Source organism: Larus michahellis, chromosome 1 (assembly GCF_964199755.1).
Source record: "Larus michahellis chromosome 1, bLarMic1.1, whole genome shotgun sequence".
Classification (NCBI taxonomy): Eukaryota; Metazoa; Chordata; class Aves; order Charadriiformes; family Laridae; genus Larus; species Larus michahellis.
The window spans coordinates 122527241-122548399 of record NC_133896.1 but is presented as its reverse complement, the minus strand read 5'-3'; the positions used below and the strand labels follow the sequence as shown (position 1 = coordinate 122548399).

At 42.3% G+C, this 21159-nt stretch overlaps 2 protein-coding genes across 6 annotated transcripts; one reads left to right on the top strand and one right to left on the bottom strand.

Moving 5' to 3' along the window:
- Positions 1 to 263: 263 nt before the first annotated feature.
- Positions 264 to 8577, bottom strand: LOC141748942 (carbonyl reductase [NADPH] 1-like). The gene is made up of 4 exons (XM_074601778.1): positions 8432 to 8577; positions 7056 to 7375; positions 3417 to 3524; positions 264 to 1541 (listed from the first exon to the last, which is right to left on the bottom strand). The coding sequence occupies exons 2-4, from the start codon at positions 7339 to 7341 to the stop codon at positions 1105 to 1107; spliced, it is 831 nt and encodes a 276-aa protein (XP_074457879.1). The 5' UTR covers positions 7342 to 7375; positions 8432 to 8577; the 3' UTR covers positions 264 to 1104.
- SETD4 (SET domain containing 4) lies at positions 8515 to 20712 on the top strand. 5 transcript variants are annotated; one of them, XM_074601723.1, is made up of 11 exons: positions 8515 to 8647; positions 9220 to 9323; positions 10428 to 10523; positions 11148 to 11185; positions 12723 to 12811; positions 13491 to 13920; positions 14697 to 14871; positions 15545 to 15626; positions 15984 to 16064; positions 17096 to 17219; positions 18119 to 20712. In XM_074601723.1, the coding sequence occupies exons 2-11, from the start codon at positions 9254 to 9256 to the stop codon at positions 18251 to 18253; spliced, it is 1320 nt and encodes a 439-aa protein (XP_074457824.1). In that variant the 5' UTR covers positions 8515 to 8647; positions 9220 to 9253; the 3' UTR covers positions 18254 to 20712. The 5 variants fall into 5 exon arrangements, with proteins under 5 accessions (XP_074457824.1, XP_074457846.1, XP_074457857.1 ...); XM_074601756.1 differs by having other exon boundaries at positions 8592 to 8647; positions 11114 to 11185; positions 18119 to 19549; XM_074601764.1 differs by lacking the exon at positions 8515 to 8647 and adding an exon at positions 17969 to 18029 and having other exon boundaries at positions 8762 to 9323; positions 18116 to 19395.
- Positions 20713 to 21159: the final 447 nt, after the last annotated feature.

Below are 21159 nucleotides of genomic sequence, written 5' to 3'. Positions count from 1 at the left end.
CATTACTAATGACAGGTTTATAGGCAATTGTTTTCAGCTCCTTCAGCTTCTCACAGCACGGGGAAGAGGGCAGCAGCCTCCCCCTGCCAAAAGCAGGGCTGTGCCCACCTTGCTGGAGAGCGCGCTGCAGGGTTATAGCCTGGGCGTGACCAAACCCCACCTCACTCCAGCCCCCTGCCCCACAGCCTGGGGGAGCACTTAATCCAGGTTTTTAATAAGGAAACTTCTGGCTGTGCAATAAATGAACTGGAAGTCCAGAGGAATAGTTTGCTGTATCAGTTATGTAGTTTATTTTCTCTTTATATAGTCCAAATATCACACATTCCAGCTACAAACTTAGCTGCAGAAGTGAAACTGTATTTTCAAACATTATAAACCTTTAGTATCAGAATAAGCCAGTTGGATGAATACAAATCAGCAAGTAATCATTTATTGATATACATATTTATAAAGCAAACTGATGAAGTTCTGTTAACGGTATGTCACCGCTATTTTTGTTTTCACCTAATTCCATTTTCAACTGATAATAAGGAATCTCTAGACAGCAGTGATTCTGTCCTGGTCTTATTAGCCTCCCCCCAAACTGGTCAAACTGCAGATCTCAGAACAACCTGCTCCTCCTCTAAGAAACCCTGCACAACCTCAAGAAGCAACTATGGTCCCTAGAAACATCTACTGTGCTGAGAAAGAGTAAGGCATCTGCTTCCTCATGCCAACTCCATGTCAGAGATCTGTCTCGGGGGAGTGGGAGAAGGGCTGGCAATTAATTAAGATTTAATTAAGAGTAAATTCAGGTAAACAAGGTCAGGCACTTCTACATTAGGGGAACATCAAATTAGCCTGTATCATCCGGGCTGGAACACCCACAAACTGGATTTTGGGCTACACAGCCAATTCTGTGAGCAGGCTAATGGAGACTGTCGGGAAGCGTACCCCAGTGTAGACTTAATCCCAGAGGAGTACCATAACTGTAACCCTCACTGTAATGACAAAGGACCCTGCTGCTGCTGTGGACAGGATGAGACTGTTCTGGCTAAATGCCCTCCCAGGGCACAGGCTAATCCACAGTCACATTACCGCTTGCACGGGTCCCCATACATAAGCTCACCAGGTTCGAACAGTTTTGTTACTAAGAAATTGGCCATGAGGACCATCAGCATCAGAAGGCAAAAGGGCCAAGTAAACTGGGGTCTCAGCCCCTTCATCTGGTGATTTAGTGGCCTTGGGACCTGCCATGTCTGTTCTCACCCATCCAGGACAGCAGGCGTTGAGAAGGATGTGGTCATCTTTTCTTTTCTCATTTAACATCCGGGCTTGAATCCTGGACAAGACCGTGACACCAATTTTGGATACCCCGTAGGCAGTATTTGGCCAACCCTCTTTCTCATGCACACCTTTCTTGGTATCTTCCACAAATTTCGTCATGAGTTCCACTAACTCATCCTCAGTGATCGTGTCACTGCGAAACTTTTGCTGTAGTTCTCGGCTGCAGCCTCCCAGAGCTGAGCTACTTACCATACTAGAGACATTCACCACTCTCCCTGGTAAAAGAAAATAAAGACTGATTAGTTCTACACACACAAACAAGCCCCGACACTGAAGTGGGCTTGCTCTACAGTTATGTATTCACTACTTCAGTGAATACCTGCAAAATATTTTGTGTGGGCTATTTTGCAGAGCTTCTGGAAGATCACAGTTAACTCAACATCAAGTGTTTCTAGTGAATACCATTAGAGGGGGTAATTTAAGGTGTGAACCTGCAAGAGCTCTCCATTGAACTTCAGGTATTCTTCCAGGAAATAGCCTGTTACAATCTGTAGGCGTATTCATAGTAGTAAGTGGCTTTCTCAGTAACGGCAACCAGACTTTACTCTTGAAGTTCTGGTTGAAAATGCTCTCACTTCTGCAACAGCTTGAGTAACGTGCTGTGAAAATGTACCTCAAAAGCCAGGATAATACAGAACTCAACAAAATCAATCGAGTTCTTAACACAGTGAAACCATCAGATTGTTTACAGAATACCTTAAGATTTACAAATCCCAGCATGCAGAACTGCAGTAAGCTATTTATCTCCCAGCACTTCAGTACAGAGGAATGAGTCAGCTGAATCAGTAATTCACTCATCTTCACTAAAATTATGTTACAGTTCCCTTCTTTCTTGCTAGTTCACAGCCATTCAGACTACGAACAAGTGAATGAACATGAGGGTTTAGATATTAAACACCACAGAAATTAATCCTTTCTGCTAACAACTTTATAGCGTATTTGTCCTTCACCCTTAGTACAACAGGACTAAATTGCAATTTTGCAACTGTTTAATCTCTCCCCTACAAGCCCCCAGAATTAATTTGCTCTATGCTTTCCTTCATCCCTAGGGACTAACAGTTCCCAGCTTCTCTCTCATCTACTCAACTTCTTCTCTCTTAAAAACCTAGATGTATTTAACTGTTGGTATAGACAACACTTCATTCATAGCAGCAAGCACTTATCCAAATAACCATGAAAATACCAAGTGATCACAAGTCTCAAAAAGAACTGTATTAAAAAAAAAAATGAAACACAACTTAGATTTGGTGTGGGTACTGGATCCAAATACCCTCTGTTCAAATAATCTGTGATATGTCAGTAGCATTCCAGGGCACTTCCAGCGCTCCCAGGTTTCGAGAAAGGGAGCATTCTGAGCAGGACAGTCATCCAACAAGTACAGATCATTTGCATGTTGCTAAATTATCAATACACATCTCTTCTCTGACCCTGGTCCATTCTATTTATCATTTTAGGTAAAGTCGTTTCTTCCAGTTCCTCCTAACATCACCGAACCACAATAACTTAATGTACCTCTTCAAGTGTAACCTTCATCTTTAAGGTTGGACCAGATGATCCCTGAGATCCCTTCCAACCTGGTATTCTATGATAAGAGCCATTTATAACTACATCACTAGACACTTGCAAATACAGCAAAGGCTGTGATCTAGACAGAGACAGACTAACAGCCTGTTGCGAAGGTTTCTTCAGCAGTAGCAAGTATGGGCATGTCACATGAAACTCAGCTGAAACACTGTTTTTAGGTACTTCCTTATCCTAGTTATATCATCAAAAGGTCCTTTCTGAAGCAATAATAATTTATCTAGACAGATAACATGGACAGAACATGCAGGGGTTAAGTTCTTCTTGTCTTCTTAAAGGCACCATGAGAATTCCACTTCAATTCATAACAGAAGAATGCGACCAGCTTGAAAGTAGATGTAAGTATACACAGCAGAGACATTTTGGGAGCCTCTTACCTACGGTACAGCAAGGTGCACTCCTCTTGTTGTGGGGCTGTGTGCTTCTGACACAGCAGGACAGGATTTTCCCATTTAACGAAGACCAAAATTCATATAAAACTATTTCTCTACTTGTTATGTTATGCTTACCATAAGGCTTCACAAGAGGCAACAATTCTGTGCAAACATTCCTGGTTCCAAAAAAGTTTGTCTTCAGCGTAACCTCTGCTTGGACTGCAAATGGAGCTGTGTCATGAACTTCTCATAAGAGGTGGCAGTAAGGGAGAGAAAATAAATAAATAAAAAAAAAAAATCAGAATTGTACTACTGTTTGAAAGGAAGTTACCAAACTACCAAACCCCAAAAGTTTATCTTAGTTCCTTTTTTTTTTTTTTGAGAATTAGGAAACAGGCATATGATCAATTAAAATACATTTTAAAAAAAAGCAATATCACTAACACATTCTTATGAAAAGATCCAGCTCTACAATACTATATTATAATGACCTAATTACATTTTCACCTCTTCTTAGCTGGAGGCTTTAGCTTTGACCCAGGAGATTCAGTTTTATCCCTCTGCAGAGTCATTTGACAACCCACAGGCCATTTATCTTTCTGTCTTTCACATGAAGAGACAAGGAAAGACTGCTTTCACAGGGTGTGCTCCCCAACCTGCCCACTAACCTGCCTGCACTTACTCACACCCAGTGCTCAGTCTGGGCTGTCACTACCACATGCAAGTAAACTTTGAGGTGCCCTCTCCTCTTAAATGCATAGCACAGCACTTTGCAACCATCCTGACGTACCAGGGGAAGGGAGGGGGCAGAGAGGAAATCAGAAGGGAAGATCCTGAATCTAGGATGCTGCCACTGAAGATGTATAACTTAGACTATGACCCCAGTACTAACATCCAACAACATGGCAGACAACTGCTTCTATATGCTGACTCTTATGTTGTCATGTCTTGGGCTCTTAGCTGGGACTGGAAGTCAGAGCAGTACTGAATTGCAACGAACACTGTAAAGGCTTTTATAAAGAATGCAGGGGTAAGATTTGATGCAGTCTGAAAAAAAACAACAAACCAACCCCCAAACTGATAAATGTTTGTGTCATAAATAACCCCCTGAACTGACAGATCTGCTGCTAACACAAACTAAGGAGTGGGAACTAGCAGCCAGGAACGGGAGCTGATTTAGGTAAGCATAAGCAGACCATGGAACTGCACTGTAAGCATATGATTTCATCAGACAGAATTGACAGCTTGCCACCACTGAAAGTGGGGTAGGATGTGCCATCAGCTGACAATTTGGCTCAGCCATAAGCCATATGTTACACATCCTCCATTTTGAGGGGGAAGTAAGAGTTGAAGTAACAGCATCCCTCCCCTTCTGCTACAGGCTCTCTCTTTGCAGTGATGAAGGCCACCTACATAGATTAGGCAGGTCTTCACTTGTCTCCATAGCTCAGACTTATGTAAACTCAAAAGAGAAGCAGTTAACAGGTCATTTAGTATTTGATGTAGTTGTGTTTTTCTTGCAAAACACAGCTTTAATGGCTAACTTATTTATACTCTCGAGCAGTGGGCACCGATGGCATAAAGTTTTGCAAATCGCTTGCTTGCATTTAAATCTGAGACATGAAGCTAGACCATGACCTACTGCAAGAGTTATGACAGTGGGAGAAGAAACTAAAAACCTACACAACACCAAACTCACACTTCCATACTCACCTTGCAAGAGAAAAGCTTCCCTACATTCCAAAACCCACTCATTTTTCTAACAAGATATATTACTTGTAACACCTGATAGATACACACTCCTTTGATTTAATAAGCATTACTAGAATGACTGTTCTCACAGAAGCTCATCCAGAAGGCAACCCACGGGTACATAATCATTTCATACATGAACAGTTTTTGCTGGACTAAGGACTTTGATGGACTATCTGTAGTGCATCACAAAAACTGAACAGTAAAAGAAATTTAATGACAAATCTAATCTTTGACAGACAGCAATGACACACGGTACTACAATAAAGAAGGGAAAGCATAAATCTGGGATGGTAGCAGAAACCTGGCGAGGAGAGAAGCAAGCTTGGATAGAAATGTCAATCTCAGAAGCAAGAATTAAAGCCAAAATACGAGATAAGCATCACAGCAAGTTCTTACACAGGTGTTAACCCTATATCCTCTGTGCTAGATACTTACACAACAACAGCTACAATTGGCTCCTCTATCACATTTCTTAATTGTATGAGCTACTGCTGACTCACAGTAAGTTGTCAGCCTGAAGAAAGTCTAGGCTAAACATCTGGAAGCAACTTCTAAATAAAAAAAATAAAAAATCTATGGTTTAATAAAGGATGTTAACAGGAACTCCATTGGTTATGCTATTTTACTTGTTTATCTGTTCAGTGGCTCCACGATAATAAATCTAAGATCTCTCACAGATGAGCTCTAACAAATCTTGCTGCAGCAATTTGAGGAGCTTGTATTTCACCTGCCCAGGTACCCACCTCGATGGAGGCTACAGCTGCTGCAAAATCAGAAACAGAAAACACACACTGCACTTCGATTGCTGCCGCTGCAGCCCAGTCTCACACTAACTCACTGTAGGTTGAGCTAAGGACTTGGTTATGAATTGAAGAAATACTGGCCTGAGCACCCGCAGGCTTTATAAATGATAAGCATAGCCAGAGATAAAACCTTGCAGCAACAGTTAAAAGACTGTAACATCTTGAGCACATCCTGAGCTCATATTAAAAGTTGCCTCCTATTAAGCTGATCTTGAACACAAGCAATCTTCCTGCGAAGTACCATGCAAAATATACAGTGACTGGACTTCAGAACATCATCGCTGCACTCCCACTACATGAGAAGCTCCTTCTTCAGCAGCAGGTGAGGTTTGATCCGCACTGACAGGCATCCTTAACTCATGCTGCAAGCCGATGAGTCAGCACAACACTGTGCTTGAACAGTTACATGTCCTAACTAGAGACCAGGCAAAGAGATTAAAATAAAATGAAAAAAAACCCCAAAATATGGAACAAGTTTGTACTGGCAGGGAAATGAACTTGCCATGCTTGTGATTTGCTCTACCTGGAGCTAACATGATTTTCAAACTGTTTTTGTAAACACCTACACAAAAATGCATTCTTCTACCTTACAACGGTTGTGTCTTCCTCACTTTCCTTGCCTTCCTGTCCACTAAAAGATGAAAGGGATAAATTCTTGCTCCGCACAGCAAGTCTTAGCTTAACTGTTTTACAGGCAACCGAACAGCCTGAGAAAGTTAAAGATAAACAAAGATGACAAAATCACCCAGGGACAAAGGTTCTTTTTTATCAACTGGAATCCTTGAATGGGTAATGCATAGAACAAAGTATGTTTGAGAAGAGAGAAAACACAGATCCCCAAGGAACACAGCTGATATTCACAGAGATAAAGGGCTCCCATGGGCCTGATGAAACTCATGGGCATTGAGGCAATAAACCTAACTCTGCTCACGTGCACTGTGTGAAGTATTTTCATGCTCTGTATGTGATGCAAATTCAATACTCCAGGGAAACATGTTTACGCGCACAGTTAGCCCAACAGATGCTAGAGGAAGATCCATTTCACATTGCCCTCTCATCATGCTTAAGGTAGGCAGCTTGCCCAGCCAAAAAAGCAGCATGCCATTGGCACAGAAGTCCTGTATAAGAAGCTTTCTAAAATTCTTGATGGCATCTACTATCTTTTTCCATGTAGCACTGTAGCACATAGGACTATCCCAGACAGTCTGCTTCCTACCTTTGAAAGCAATCCCTGCATTGTTAACCAGCACATTCAGCCCTCCATATTTCTCCTTTAGGAAGTCACGAAGAGCTCTGATGCTCTGCAGATCATCGATATCCAGCTGATGGAAAAGTGCACGCAGCCCTTCCTCCTGGAGCTTTGACACTGCTTCCTGGCCACGGCCGGGGTCTCGGGCTGTCAGGTACACATCCCCTGGGAACTGCTTGCACAGAGCCCGCACAATTGCAAATCCGATCCCTTTGTTGGACCCGGTCACCACAGCCACCGGCACACTGGACATTATCCTCTCTGGATGTATGCCAAAGTGACAGTAACTGCAAATGGCAAAGAAGAAAGTTTCATGCTTGGACGGACAAAGATAGCTATCTGAAAATTGATTAAAGTGTTTTTTCTTTAAAATCCTATTTAGAATTCTACCTCGAATTATGTAAAACTACATTAGAGTGCACACTAACTGTAACTTACTAAAGCAGCATGAGATATTTGCAAAGAAATACATGTTTGGTGTTAATGTCTTGAAGAAAGCCCAATCAGTGATTGGGTTAAAAAAAAAAAAAAAAGAAAGAAAGTCAATGTCTAATCTTCAGTATTAAATTAACTTTTGATGAGAGTAAACTCTTCTGCACATCCACCTTAGAGGAACACAATTTCCTTCTTTTGAAGGATATTCAACTGGTTCAATTCAAGTACAGATGCAGCCAAAGCTGAAAAACTCAGGCTCAAAAAAAGGGGAGGAGTGGCCTGGTCTTCAAGTGCCGGGCAGAGAACCAATTCTAGCATTTTTAGAGCAAAACAGTGGACTATAGTGGACTACAGACAGTTTCTCCTGTTTAACACACCAGTCAGCTCTAGATACAGAGCCTCCTTGCTGTTTTTCTTTCCCCTCACAGACATAACACATTTAAAGATGCATTTCCCCCATAAAATCGAGTTTAAAACGCTGTTTCTGTTCACTTTTGACTTAATTGCCATTCCTGTTCCAAATCACCTTGCAACTAACCGCGAACAGACATCTAGTGAGGGCGAAACCTTAACCAGCTCCTAAAAGCCTGCCCAGCTACCGACTGACTTCGCCGGGGCCAGCGGCCACCCTCACAGTCCACCACGGAGGTCCCACCTCACCGCAAAACGGCACGTTTCCCTCACTAACACCTCCTCGGGGATGCTTTTTCTTCCCCACGTGAGAAGGCAAGGCAAAGCAAAGCAAACCCGAGACCCACGACGAAGCCCCCAGCGCCTCAGGGGACTCCCTGCTCCCCGCGGGGCGACCCCGACCGCCGCGCCCCGCAAAGGGGATGAATGGAGCCAGGAGCTGCAGGGCGGGCTCGGAGGGACAGCCGGCACGCACTCCTTCCCCCCCCCCCGCGTACCTTCCCCTTCTTCGCTCCTCAGCTCTGCTCGGCGACGAGGGGAGGACGAGCTGGCCACCTCCCACAGAGACTTGCACAACACGGGGGGCGGGCGGACGCACGTACCTAAGATGGCGGCGGGAGCGGCCCGCCTCCCGCGGTAGGAAGGGGCGGTACGGGCGGGGACCGGGGGTGGAGCAGCGTCGGGAATGGCGGTGCCTGCTTCCTCTTTGGCAGGTGGGCGGCTGTGAGGCGGCGGCGGCGGCGGCGGCGGCGGCGGCGGCGGCGGCGGGGGGGGGGGGGGGGGGGGGGGGAACACCGGGCGGTGTCGCTATCTCTGCCCTCTCCCCCGCTGCCATTTCAGCCTGCGAGGGAGTGGGGAGCCGGAGCCGCTCTTGGGCCGCTGAGGGGAGATGTCGTTTCTCGTTCCGCTCTTCAGTCTTCTCTGCCTTAAAATGGGAAGGGGCACGGGCGACCCAAGCGGTGTTCATTTCACTCGGGCGGTTCTCGGGGTCTCGTCTGTCAAGCCGGGACGGCGGGGAGAGGCCTGGCCGAGCGGCGGGGGAGCGCCGGGGCTTGCCCTGCCGCGGTCAAGATGGTTTTTGGAGATAAAAGGCTTCCCCGCTTCCCTCACCTCGATCACCCTGTAGGGCTTTGCTTGTAGTGTCTTTTCTAAACCGTAGAGAGGCGGCTTATTAAGCAGGCAGAGCTCTGATTTCTCTCGTTGAGGTAAAAGAAACAAAAGAAACATGCAATGTTTGAAGGGGACTTTAAGTATTTTTAAGTAAATTTTTTTTTTTTTTAATTAGGGTTGTCTAAATAAGGCAACATCTGTTTCTTAACATGAAGAAAAGCAGAGGCCGGACAGGTCGAAAGAGAAAAAGAAGACACTTGCAGAGTTTTATGGATGGAGGTACTACCGCTGTTACCAAAGACAGGGCTCTGCTTTGTTTCTAAAATAATTGTTTCTTACTAACCTTCTTACTGTGTGAGAAAATATCTAATTACTGACTTTCTTACTGTGTAAAAAGTTAGTCACTGAGCTGATATTACAGATCGTGATAATGAGGAGACAACCAGAAGTAGTTAATCACTTCAGGGTTCTTCTATATGTCAAGTATATACTCCTGTACCAATTAGGATAGAATTATGGCTACTTCAAAGAACATCCTTATTATCTTCAAGAAGTTGGCAAACTTACAGCAAACTTTTACTGTCCTGAGATGACTCAATACCTTAAAAGGATAATGTGAGGAAGGGTCTCCTTACCCAAATGACCACCGACACTCACGCTTGCGCAGAAGTGTTTTGCCAACACAGCAAAATTTGATACGCATGTGCAAAAAGACTATTTGGTCATCCTAATGAATATGTAAGCCTAGGTGGAGTTATGTATTAGGTAGGCAGAATTATGAGAATATTTTTTGTATAAATAATGGGCGAATATCCTGGTAAGGTGTGAGAGATTTGTGGGTTTTCCCTCTAGCACCTGACGTCGAATAAAGCAATATCTCCTCTCTAAACTACTTTTGGTTTCGAGGGCTTTCATTTCAGGTAACACTGCTGGAAGCACTGCTCAATAATAAAATGACCAGTTGTTTGTCAAGGTGTCACTTTGTGGTGTATATTTGTCAAATACCTTTTTGCTTTGAAAATAACATTCCTAAATGTTATTTTTTTTCTATGCAAGCATTCTAGCATTCATTTACACTTCCAAGCAGAGAATGGTGGATATCGTGAGCTCCCTTTTCTGGCTAATGGGAAGTCCTATGTCATTCTTAAATTCTTTGACTCTTGAATATGCTGGATAACTCCCACAGTTCTGCTAGCTCCCAGTTCCCAGACGCCAATAATTTTATTAAGCTAGTTCAAGGGGAGCCCTTCTTGCTATTCTATTATGCTCTCCTAAAATGTCCAAAATACAGTTTTTCTGACCATACAGTAAAATTTTTCAATTTTCTTTATTTTCCTGTAGAGTGTTATTGTATAGCATTAATCCCTTCTTTTTTATTTTTAGTCAACTGCAGTCACAAACTGGAATATATTAATCTTAAGAAGTGGCTGAAAGACAGAGGATTTGAAGACAGTAATTTAAGGCCAGCACAGTTCTGGGGTAATGTTTTAATTATTTATTGGTGGTACACATTTCATTCTTCTAAGAATGTTAGATTCCTGCTTTCATTTGGAGTCACAAACCTGGCTGGCATCAAGAAAAACAAAAAAGCCAGTTACTGTTAGTCCTTTAAGGACTCCTGGCAAATGCACGAGAACGTCATTTAACATAAACAAGTAGGTATGACTGTTAACTGTTTCTTATATAAAGATTCTCTTGTGTAAAACTCTGGTAGAGGAATACTCTGCTATGCTACAAAACATGCACACCTATGTCAAATTCCTTGTAGAAATGAAGATTTTAAGTGTTATTAGCACAGTTTTAAAGAAAGTAATATCTCTTAAGCTTGGGGAAAAGAAGTTGAGTAATTGCTAGAACTGGACAGCAAGTGTTGCAGGGGGAGGGCTTTCACAGGGTTCTGAAAAGTAAAAAGAGAATCAGAGAACAAAGAAATGAGGTATATATCTGAAACAATCCATAATTGGCTTTTGTGATCTGTAAGAGATAATATATGTTCTTTTAGAGCTTTTCCTTGCTGGCCTGTTAACTTATTGCAGCTTATCATAGTCTCCTGTATTTTACATATATAGGTGTATTTAAGCATCCTCTTTGTTCCTACTTCAGATACAGGAAGAGGACTGATGACAACAAGGGCTCTTCAGGTTAGTAATGTTGGTTCTAATGCAAGAGGTTCTTAGGTTCTTTGAGATGCCATGACTTTTGCAATAAGCAGAGCTCAAAATTCCAGGCAATGGCTTCACAGTCCCTGTTGTGAATGTAATTTCTAGCCTAATACAGAATTGGTAGTGTTGGCATATCCATAAGATGATGTCATATGTACCCTGATCAGTTGTAGGATGAAGACATTCCTGTGCTCATTTACAGAGATTTAGCATGTAGTCTTGTGTTTCAGTTTATGGCAATCAGTGGCTAACTGAAACCAGAAGGAGCAGGCCTCTTCCCTCCTCTATGCCTTCTCCCTCAGCCACTGTCTCCCACAGCTTCTTTTGCACTGTCTGTAGCAGTCTTCCCCACTCGTGTGATAAGTTGTATTGGGAAGCTAAACTAACAGAAAACTCTCTCTTCAGAAAAATTAACTAGCTTTGATTGATAGCTTTGCTCCTTGAAATCTCCTATCTTGGTCAGACCACTGTTGGAGGAATGGCGTGTCAAGAAGGGAGATGGAGGAAAGTGGTGGGGTTTAAGCAGCATTTGGCTTTAGGTTATCTTAGCCATGATGTGAAACGATGGCTTTAAGCTCATTTTGATGGCCCTCTTCTTTGTTGGTAGACCAGCTAATAGAATCATAATTTCTGTCATTCCCATCAGAAAAGGGGAACGGTAGAAAAAATACCTCGCCCTTCAGATATTGGCACAGAAAGACTGAACTCTTACTGAAGAGTGCCTCTCAGGAAATAGAAATTTCCTGAATTGGAGAAATTTCCTAACTGGTATGGGAATATTTTGATATCAAATAACAAGGAGTCAGACCCAGAGCCTTTTGCAAAATAGAGATTATAGCAAGAGGTAGGAAGGAGGTGCAGTGGAGAAATTGTGTGGAGAACAGTCCATGTTATGCTGGCTCAGGGTTAGAGCCAGCAGGTGAAGCCAGAGGCTCAGGTTATCCACAATGGTGGGAGTCTGCAGTGAGTGAAATGAGACATAGGCTCAACTGGGCTTCAGGAAGGTAAGGAAACTCAGGAGAGGAATGGGAAGGGGAGAGTATTGACTTGATTCATGTCCTGTCCCTACAGGCGTGGACGCATAAGGCTCAAGCCAGGCATGAAACCTAATTTACACACACACCAGCTTGATAAACAAGGTCAGGATAGACATGACCTGAATTATCCCTACCACATACTGCTATGTTGATAGAAGTTCAAGTATTTGTGAGATCTAATCTAAAATTTATCTCGGTACAAAGAAAGTGAGTAGCCAGACACCAAAGTTTCTGCGAACAGCTAACTTTCTGCAGGTGACAGTTCCTACTGACTGCAGTTGTCCTCCTTCCTGGGCTGTGACTCTCTTAAAACCATGCCAGTTTCCATCAAGTTCAACATCACATTTGTTTGCTTCCTGACATTAGTGTTTTCTGGGGAATGTCTGTCTGTTCAGAAATCACATAGTAGAGGAGTCATTTACACTTGACCTTTACTATTCTTTATGTGTGTCGTGTTTTTGTTTTTTCCTCCCTCAAAGGCAGGGGATCTGGTTATTTCATTGCCTGAGAAATGCTTGCTCACCACGGGCACTGTCCTTAGTAGCTGCTTGGGAGAATACATTATGAAGTAAGTGAAAAGTGACACTTTTTGGGCAAGCTGGCCTTCCCTGTGGGTTGCTCGTTAGTAGATTAGTCATCTTAAGTGGTGGTAAGGCTTTAAACTGAATGCCCTAAGTTGTATGAGTGTTTCTTGTGGACTTTTCATGCATGTAGAATGCTCAGATAAATAAGGCTCTGACACAGAGCGCCTCCTTTTAGCTAGGCAGAACGGGAGGGGTGGTACTGGCTTGAACTTGACCTGCCTCTAGAGCCAGTTTGGACCTAAATGCCAGTTATGGATGGTTTCTTGGGAATTTATGAATATGCTTCAATAGGAGAAGGGGGATAAAATGGGATTGCAAAGCAGTCACATGAACATGGCCTTTTAGAAAATTCAGAACAAAGACCTATGCTGGATGATGAGTACTCATTGCGTATCCTAAGCATGCCCCCCCACCCAAAAACCAAACAAACCCCAAACCCAATACCCCCAAACAACTGAAAAACAACACAAAAGGTGAGCCAGCTTTTTATAGCCCCTTTGAAATCATCAAAAGGACTTGGAGATGAAGTACAAAGAAGTTTAAAATAGGAGCTATTTATAACATTTAAAAGAACTAGAAGAGAGATAAAATACTGCTACATCCATTTCCTATCTCACCTCTGTGTATCTGTTATGTTGATATTTTTGTTTTATTTTCTAATAGATGGAAGCCTCCTGTATCTCCATTGATAGGACTGTGCACGTTTTTAATAGCAGAGAAGCATGCTGGTGAGAAATCTCTGTGGAAGCCATATCTTGATGTTCTACCCAAGACATACACTTGCCCTGTTTGTTTGGAGAATGATGTAGTGAGCCTTCTTCCTGAACCTTTAAGAAAGAAGGCTCAGGAACAGAGAACAACGGTCCATGAGTTGTACTTGTCTTCCAAGGCTTTTTTCTCTTCCCTGCAGCCTTTGTTTGCTGAGGACACAGGAACTATTTTTAACTACAGTGCTCTAGAGTGGGCTTGGTGCACTATTAATACCAGGACAATATACATGAAACATTCACAGAGGGAATGTTTTTCTCTTGAGCCAGATGTTTATGCATTGGCACCATATTTAGATTTGCTAAACCACAGTCCAAATGTTCAGGTAAGAAACTAAAAATAGCTCACTTATTTTATTTTCTTGTGAATGCACTATCTCAATACAATATGCATTTATGTGATGGATTAGGAGTGCCTGGAGGTTAGTGAGAGATATCATAGTGGGAAAATTGTCTATTGAGGACACACACACGCTGCATACTCATGGTTCGTATATACCCTGGAGCTTGCTATTCAGTCCAAGGCAGTTGAATAAAGAGGATTCAAATGTTTCAGTTTATGTAGCAAAGCAAAGGTACACGGAGAGTCCACAATGGCTGGGTAGCCCTTGGGAAGAGCCACTTGCAAATATAACCCTCCTCTGCTCTCGCTACAGGCTCAGCTCCGGAGACAAATCTTAAGTTATGTGGTCCCTGTGTACTTCACCTCTGGCTGAAGCTTGTGGGCAGCCTTAGGAAAGTGTATAGAGCAGTTCCAACTTATGTCAGGGACTGTGTGCCAACATAGAGCTGGGATAGCCAAAGATGGCTCTGCGTGAAGCCATCTTTATTTGTGGATTTGGGGCCTCTGTAATAAGTCTACACAGTGGGTGGCACATCCTGCAGGCTAAGGTTTTGATGTCTGTTGTTCTTTGTAGTAGTATTTTTAGAGTAATCCTGGTGTGGAATTGTCCAAATGGGTTGCCTTTTCAGACATCTGTAACACTATCTGTTTTATTGCAGTTAGAGGAATGCTCAATACTGTTGGGTTTTAATATTTAAGCTCTGATTCCTTTTTCACCCTGTCTTCCTGCCAAGAGTAAAACTTTTTAATTTCTTGAAGGTAAAGGCTGCATTTAATGAGCAGACAAGAAGCTATGAAATTTGGACAAATTCACAGTGCAAAAAATATGAAGAAATATTTATCTGCTATGGGCCTCATGATAATCAGCGACTGCTACTAGACTATGGATTTGTTGCCACGAATAACCCTCACAGCAGTGTTTATGTCTCATCAGGTTGGATATATAGATTGTCTTAACATTGAAAGGTACAATAGTAGAGAGCAGAGCATCTGAGCATGTTAATCTCAGCAGGAGATGTGGGTCCAAAGGGATAACTAAAGGATAGTGAAGAAGCACATACGCTTGCAGATACATATATATAAGTATATGCACAATGCATATTAAGGCATTATGATTATTTTTTTTAGTGCCATTAAGATATTTGTGTGTATTTCCAAGAAGTGGAATAGAGTTTGATAGCACTTTGAACAGCATAGAATACAGGGATCGCAGTTTTAAAATTCAGTGTTCTTTGGAAACTTTTCCTTTTGTAAAATTGTGATTCTTACCAGCATGTATGTAGAGCTTCCAACTGGATGTCTTAGACTGTAACATTGACTTCAGGGTTTAAGTCCTGATCCCCACAAACTAAAGTTGCTGAGAGTGGTTCATAACTTCAGTTTGAGTCAGGATTTCCATTATAAGGATACAATCCTGGAGACCGTAGATAGATTTTGAGAAGTAGATACATTTTTTTATGATGTTAAAGTTCACCAAAATGTAGCAGGTTTTTGTCTTTGTCCTTTAGCTACTTGAAAAATATGGTTGAAATGTCACTTCACAATTGAGGATTGTGGTTTCTTCTGCATAACATTTATTTAAATATCAAAAATGTGTTTTTGTGCAGATACTCTCCTCAAATATTTTCCACCACTGGACAAGCAGAGAAATGCAAAAATTTCCATTTTACGGGACCATGATTTCTTAGAGTAGGTATCTGGAGTGTTTTGTTTCCATGTGAGCTTTCTTTTCAGTTTTTCTGGGAGTCAAATTTACTTCTAGTATCAAAATCCAGTATAAAATAATTATTTCTTTTATTTAACACACTGATTTGCTTGCTGTTTGTGGGAGAAGGTGGAAGTGGTAAACACCAATATCAAAGCTTGAGAGAAGTTTCAAGGTTCAAGCTGTCTCCTAGCTGTGGATAGAAGCAGGGTAAGGGGAGTCAAGGAGTGCTCTAGTTCTGAAGAACAGCTCTTCCCTTGTTGACACTTGTGAGGAAGGAAGCTATTTTGCTGCAAAACATTACCTGTACTTTCTGCATCACATCACTTCTGACTTTTTAGAAACCTGACCTTTGGATGGGATGGACCATCTTGGAGACTATTCACAGCCCTCAAGTTGTTAAGCCTTGCAGCAGATGAATTGTAAGTTTCAGTATTTTTTGAATATTTAGACAACGTTCATGTGATATTTCCCTTTATTTGCTTTTTGCTGGCTGTGTGTGAGGTGAGATACTGGGACAATTTGGATTTCCTGTGTCTATCTCATTGACTCCAGGTGAGAAGTGAAAAGAGGAAAGGCAAAGAACACCACATAATGTAAAGTCATTGCCTGTTTGGTGCTTTGGTCTTCTACTTTCTTGTCTTAAACACTAGAAACCCCATTGTTTTCCCTTTCTATTTTGAGAACGAGATATTACTTTAAGGTTCAGACTCCAGACCTTTTTCCTGTTGGTTTGATGGGACTTCTAAATGCTGTTGACCATGCTTAATTTCTTTGAAGCATGTGTTCCACAGGCTGCTTCTGAAATTCTAGGGCCAAATAAATCACTGAAATTCATCTCCAGTGACCGCCAGCACAGTTTTGATCGTTTGTTACAAATGGCAAATTTGCCTTAAACAACATCTATAGAAGATGGTTACCTGGGCTTTGCTTGTTATAGTAAAAAATAATAAAAAAAAGTTTTCTCTTGTTTGAAGCTGTTTATGCTTAAAAGATTCATTGCTGAGTGGAATAAGCTGATTACAAGAACTAAATATAAATCCCTGTGGTGCTGGTTTCAAGCCTATGAAGTGTGTGAGTATGTGAGGTGAGGTTTAGGAGAAGCCATGCTAGTAAGTTCTGGGTGAATAGCTTTTACTCCTTGCTGGTGCTGCTGAAGTTGGTGGCAGCATGGCAGAGCAGTGAAGACTGGAAGCATTGATCTAAATGCAGACCGTGCCTTTGGCTGAAGGGGTAGGGCTGGAGGATTGGAAGTTCTGCTCCAGACTGTTAATTCCCTCTTCTCTTTTACTTGCCTTATCAGTCTCATATTTGAGTGCCGTGTGCCTTTTTCTTATATGCTGACCCTACTTGCCTTATGCCAGCAATGTTATTCTTAGCATGACCATATGTTTGTCATTCAGTTGGGGAATACAGTAAATGATTGTGTCTTGCTCAAATGTTTTTCTTTTAGTACTTCCTGGAGGAGAACACTGCTTGGTGATGTAATTTCAGCCAGAAACGAACAGCAGACTTTGACTATGACAGCAAAAATATGCCATTTTTTAATAGAGGAGACACAACATGCCCTTCTTCAGGTAATTTGACTGGAAGAACGAAGTAGCCCAGATTCTGTTCTTTCCTAGCATAAATGTACAGCAGTGTAATTTTCTTGGGTGAGAACAGAGTGATGGAAGGAATTGACTACAGTGGGGTGGTGTGGGCTTTGTTTCCAGGGTGACTGACAGCACTAAATTGCTCAGCAGAATTTGTGGCTGCAGCAAAGAAAGGAGCCATGTTACAAAGCTTACATGAAGCCGTGTAAAGAAGGGAGAAGTGTTTAACTTTGCTCTGCTTACAGTATCAGTGTGTTTGTTGAGGTTACCTCTTAAAAGAAAATGCAGGCTTGTGTGAGGTGGGCACATAAGATGTTGCAGACCAGCCGTGAGTGCCTTGTTGCAGAAAGTGAAGGCTGTGGTCATTAAAGCCAGTCAAGCCAAATGGAGCTACCGATGTCACCCAGTCTGCTGTGAGGGAGGTCTGTACTCTTAGAAAAACAATCTCTCCTTCCTTTCTCAATTTTGGCAAACAACATGTGTACTTAATGTCAAGTTGGATAGCTATCACGGAAAAAGGTTGTCAAAACCACACTTTTGCAAAGAAACACTTACATGCACAGAGTATGAGGTGAATCTGGTCTTGAGCAATACCTTGAGGATAGTATGGATTTAGGAGCCGGATACCAGGTAAGCATTTCCCTTCCTCTTCTTGTTTTTGGTCTGCTTCCTGTCCACACATGATTTTTTTCCTTTATTTTCTTCTTTCCTTTTTTCTTTTACTATTACAGTTTCTCTGGTGGAAGGTTAAAAAAATACTGTATTTTGACAGAGTTCATGGAATCCCTACCACAGAGGAGCTTTACACAAATTTTATGTTTGTGTCCTATATTAAATAATCTGAATTTTTAGTAATTTAATCCCATTTGTATAAATTTCAGATTTCCCAGTTGAAAAGGAACAAAGAGAACCTCAAAACCCAGCTCACTTTGGTAGAAGCACTACGCTTGGAAGACCTGAAGATACTACAAAAATCAGCTGAGATTCTTTGCAACTTGAATATCGCAACAACTTGACCCATCTGGAACTGTGATAGCTGTGGCTGATTGGAGCTCTTTGGCCATGGATAGGCCTTGATCAACTGTTTTAATGGACCTGAGCAGCAAAGAATATTGTAAAAGTCATCAGAACATGCCTAGGTTTGTTTACAGGGTCACACAGGACCCAGAGTCTTATTTTGTTCTTTGCTGACCTTTGTCAGTAGTACTAAAGGTAGCCCAAGTGCTAGGGGGCAGCAGAGGTGGCTTTCATCACATCTCATCCAAATCACACTGCTGTGAGCAAAACAGCTTCTAGGGTAATTTGAGCAGCCCCGGGATTGTGGACTCCAGCAGTCCTAGACTTTACAGCTGCCTGTGTGGCTAAAGCATGGATCGTAGGGTCAAGCAGATACTCCTCAGCGTGTGTTTATGCTCTGGCACTTGACAGAGAGGAAGAGGACAGAGCCACTTATATTTGCCCTGTACTGATCCTTTACTTTTTCCCTGAGATCTGTACATGTCCCCAAGACTTAGCAGTTCATGCAGTGCCTGTTCATTGGTGAAGTATAGTAGATGCGGACTAGAGCACAGATCAGTCCTATGGTGACCGACTCCAAATCATTCCCTTTGCAGTTTGAGCCCAAGTGTTTCTCGGCTATAAGGAAGTGTGAATTTCCCTCCTTTACTCTCATAGCTCCCTCCAAACTTACTCGTTCTTGTTCTGACTCCTGCTGCAAATGACAACTGAAAGGATTTATCACTTTGAACTCTGTTTCTTATTTGGAAGACCACCCAGGCCATTAATTCTGTTTCCAGTCAGTTCTGGTGATCACACTGAGAAATGTTCCCATCCTGGCTACAAGGGGATAGTCTCATGAGCTGCCTTTCAGTATTAGTTCTACTTAAGTAGGGAGCTCGAGCTTCTGATGTTGTTTAGAGGAGAGAGACTTCTTCAAAGGGCATTTCAGGGCAGGACCCTTATTTAAGCTGTATAAACTTCATTTACAGTTGTGGTTGTGTTGTGATTATTTTCCATTTTATGGGGAATCACATTTCATAGAATTTTTCATTACTATTTTTATCATTTTTAAAGAACTGTATTTCTTAAAAGTTTATTTTTGTAAATATATTGTTTCATTTTCTACAAGACCTCTATTTTTGAAATAAATGAAATGGTATACAGCAATAAAGGCATTCTAGCTAATGATATAATTTAAAGAAAAAATGCAACAGGTGAAAACGGTTAAGTATTCAAGTTAAAATGCACTTTCAGACTTTCTTTGGTACCTTGTGAACAAGGATGTTACTGTGTAAACGTGTTTGGATTTAAGGATTCCAGGAGTTTTCCCTGCTTTTTTTTCTGTGTCGGCCTATTTGGGTGGGCTGCTTTTGTCTGGGGTGGAGTTAACTTTCTTCATAGCAGCTAGTATGGGGCTTTATTTTGGATTTGTGCTGAAGACAGCGTTGATGGTACAGGGATGTTTTAGTTATTGCTGGGCAGTGCTTACACAGTCAAGGTTTTTTCTGCTCCTCACACTCCCCCACCAGCAGGTGAACTCGGGGTGCACAGGAGGTTGTGGGGGGACATGGCCGGGACAACTGGCCCCGTCTGACTTGGGGGGATGTTCTGTGCCATGTGGCATCATGCTCAGCATATGGGACTGGGGGAAGAAGAAAGAACGGGGAGATGTTGGGAGTGATGGTGGTTATCTTCCCAAGTAACCATTATGCTTTCTGGAGCTAGAAGCACATTTATTACTTCCTTTGGGCCAACTTAATTTCATATCAAGTGATATTTCCCTAAACTGTGGTTTCAACCCCTGCAAGTAACTTGGCACCATATTTTATACTCTGGGCAATCCTGTTCTGAAGTACCTCCTGGGATGAGATGACTGGATTTGGGAGTACAATCTCTACTAATCTCACTGAGGGCAATTTTTGACAGCCCACGTAAGGGTCCTTCTGTACGACTGTACGTGGGTACAGCAGAGATAGCAGAGACCCTTACCCTGTGACTGTTGCCCATTCATTTTTATTAGGTCTGCAAAAAGGTCTACAGAAGTCATGGATGACATGAAGAGGGTGGATGGTGACTGAGCATTCACAGTGACAGAAGTAAGGGCTTTCAAAGGAAGCTTGAAGAAGTCGGGTTCAAAACTATCAGAATGTGGTAACAAATCCTGTTATGTTGCTAAGGAATACGGATACAAAAGTTGACGTGGGTGCAGAGCACATATAGACGGAAGACAGAGCTGATGGCACTTAGCAGCCATCTTACATAGTCCCCTGATCTCAAAATACTTGAAGGTTGGGAGGCTATTGATGGCAAGTATTGTATATGCTCGACCTGTGCTTGCTCTTTTAAGGTGTTGGTGGCCACTGGCAAACAGGGTACTGGGCTAGAGGGGTCCTGGCTTTGAACAGGTCCTGCAGTTTTGATGATTACAGTTGAACTGTTTGACCTCTTACTTTCAATAAAAACTTTTTCATTCTCTAAGAACAGATGTGTTTCTCATTTTATAGTTTTATACTGAGATGGTACCAGAGTTAAAGAAGATAAGGATGTTTGGTTTTTGTTTTTTCTTTGTTTTTTTTTGTTTTGTGCAGATGCCTATTTTAAGAACAGCTTCTGTATGATGTGTCTTGCAAGATGGATGCTAGTTTGACAGAAATTTATTCGCTTCGGTGTTGCACTGTAGACTACGCATTTATACCAGGTGCTTTGAATATGGCCTCTACTTCTGTAACTCCTACGCACCCGCCGGGGAGTGCAGGAAGGGGATCTGGCAGCGCAGGAGAGTGGACGGTATGAATTGCTTGTCCGTCTCGGGCATGTAAGCATGGCAGTAAGCCCCCAGCTTTACCTTAAGCGCTGTAGCAAGTGTTCTGAATTAGAGCCATGTGTGTTTAATGTCAAAGGCAAAATCCTGCCTGAATAAACT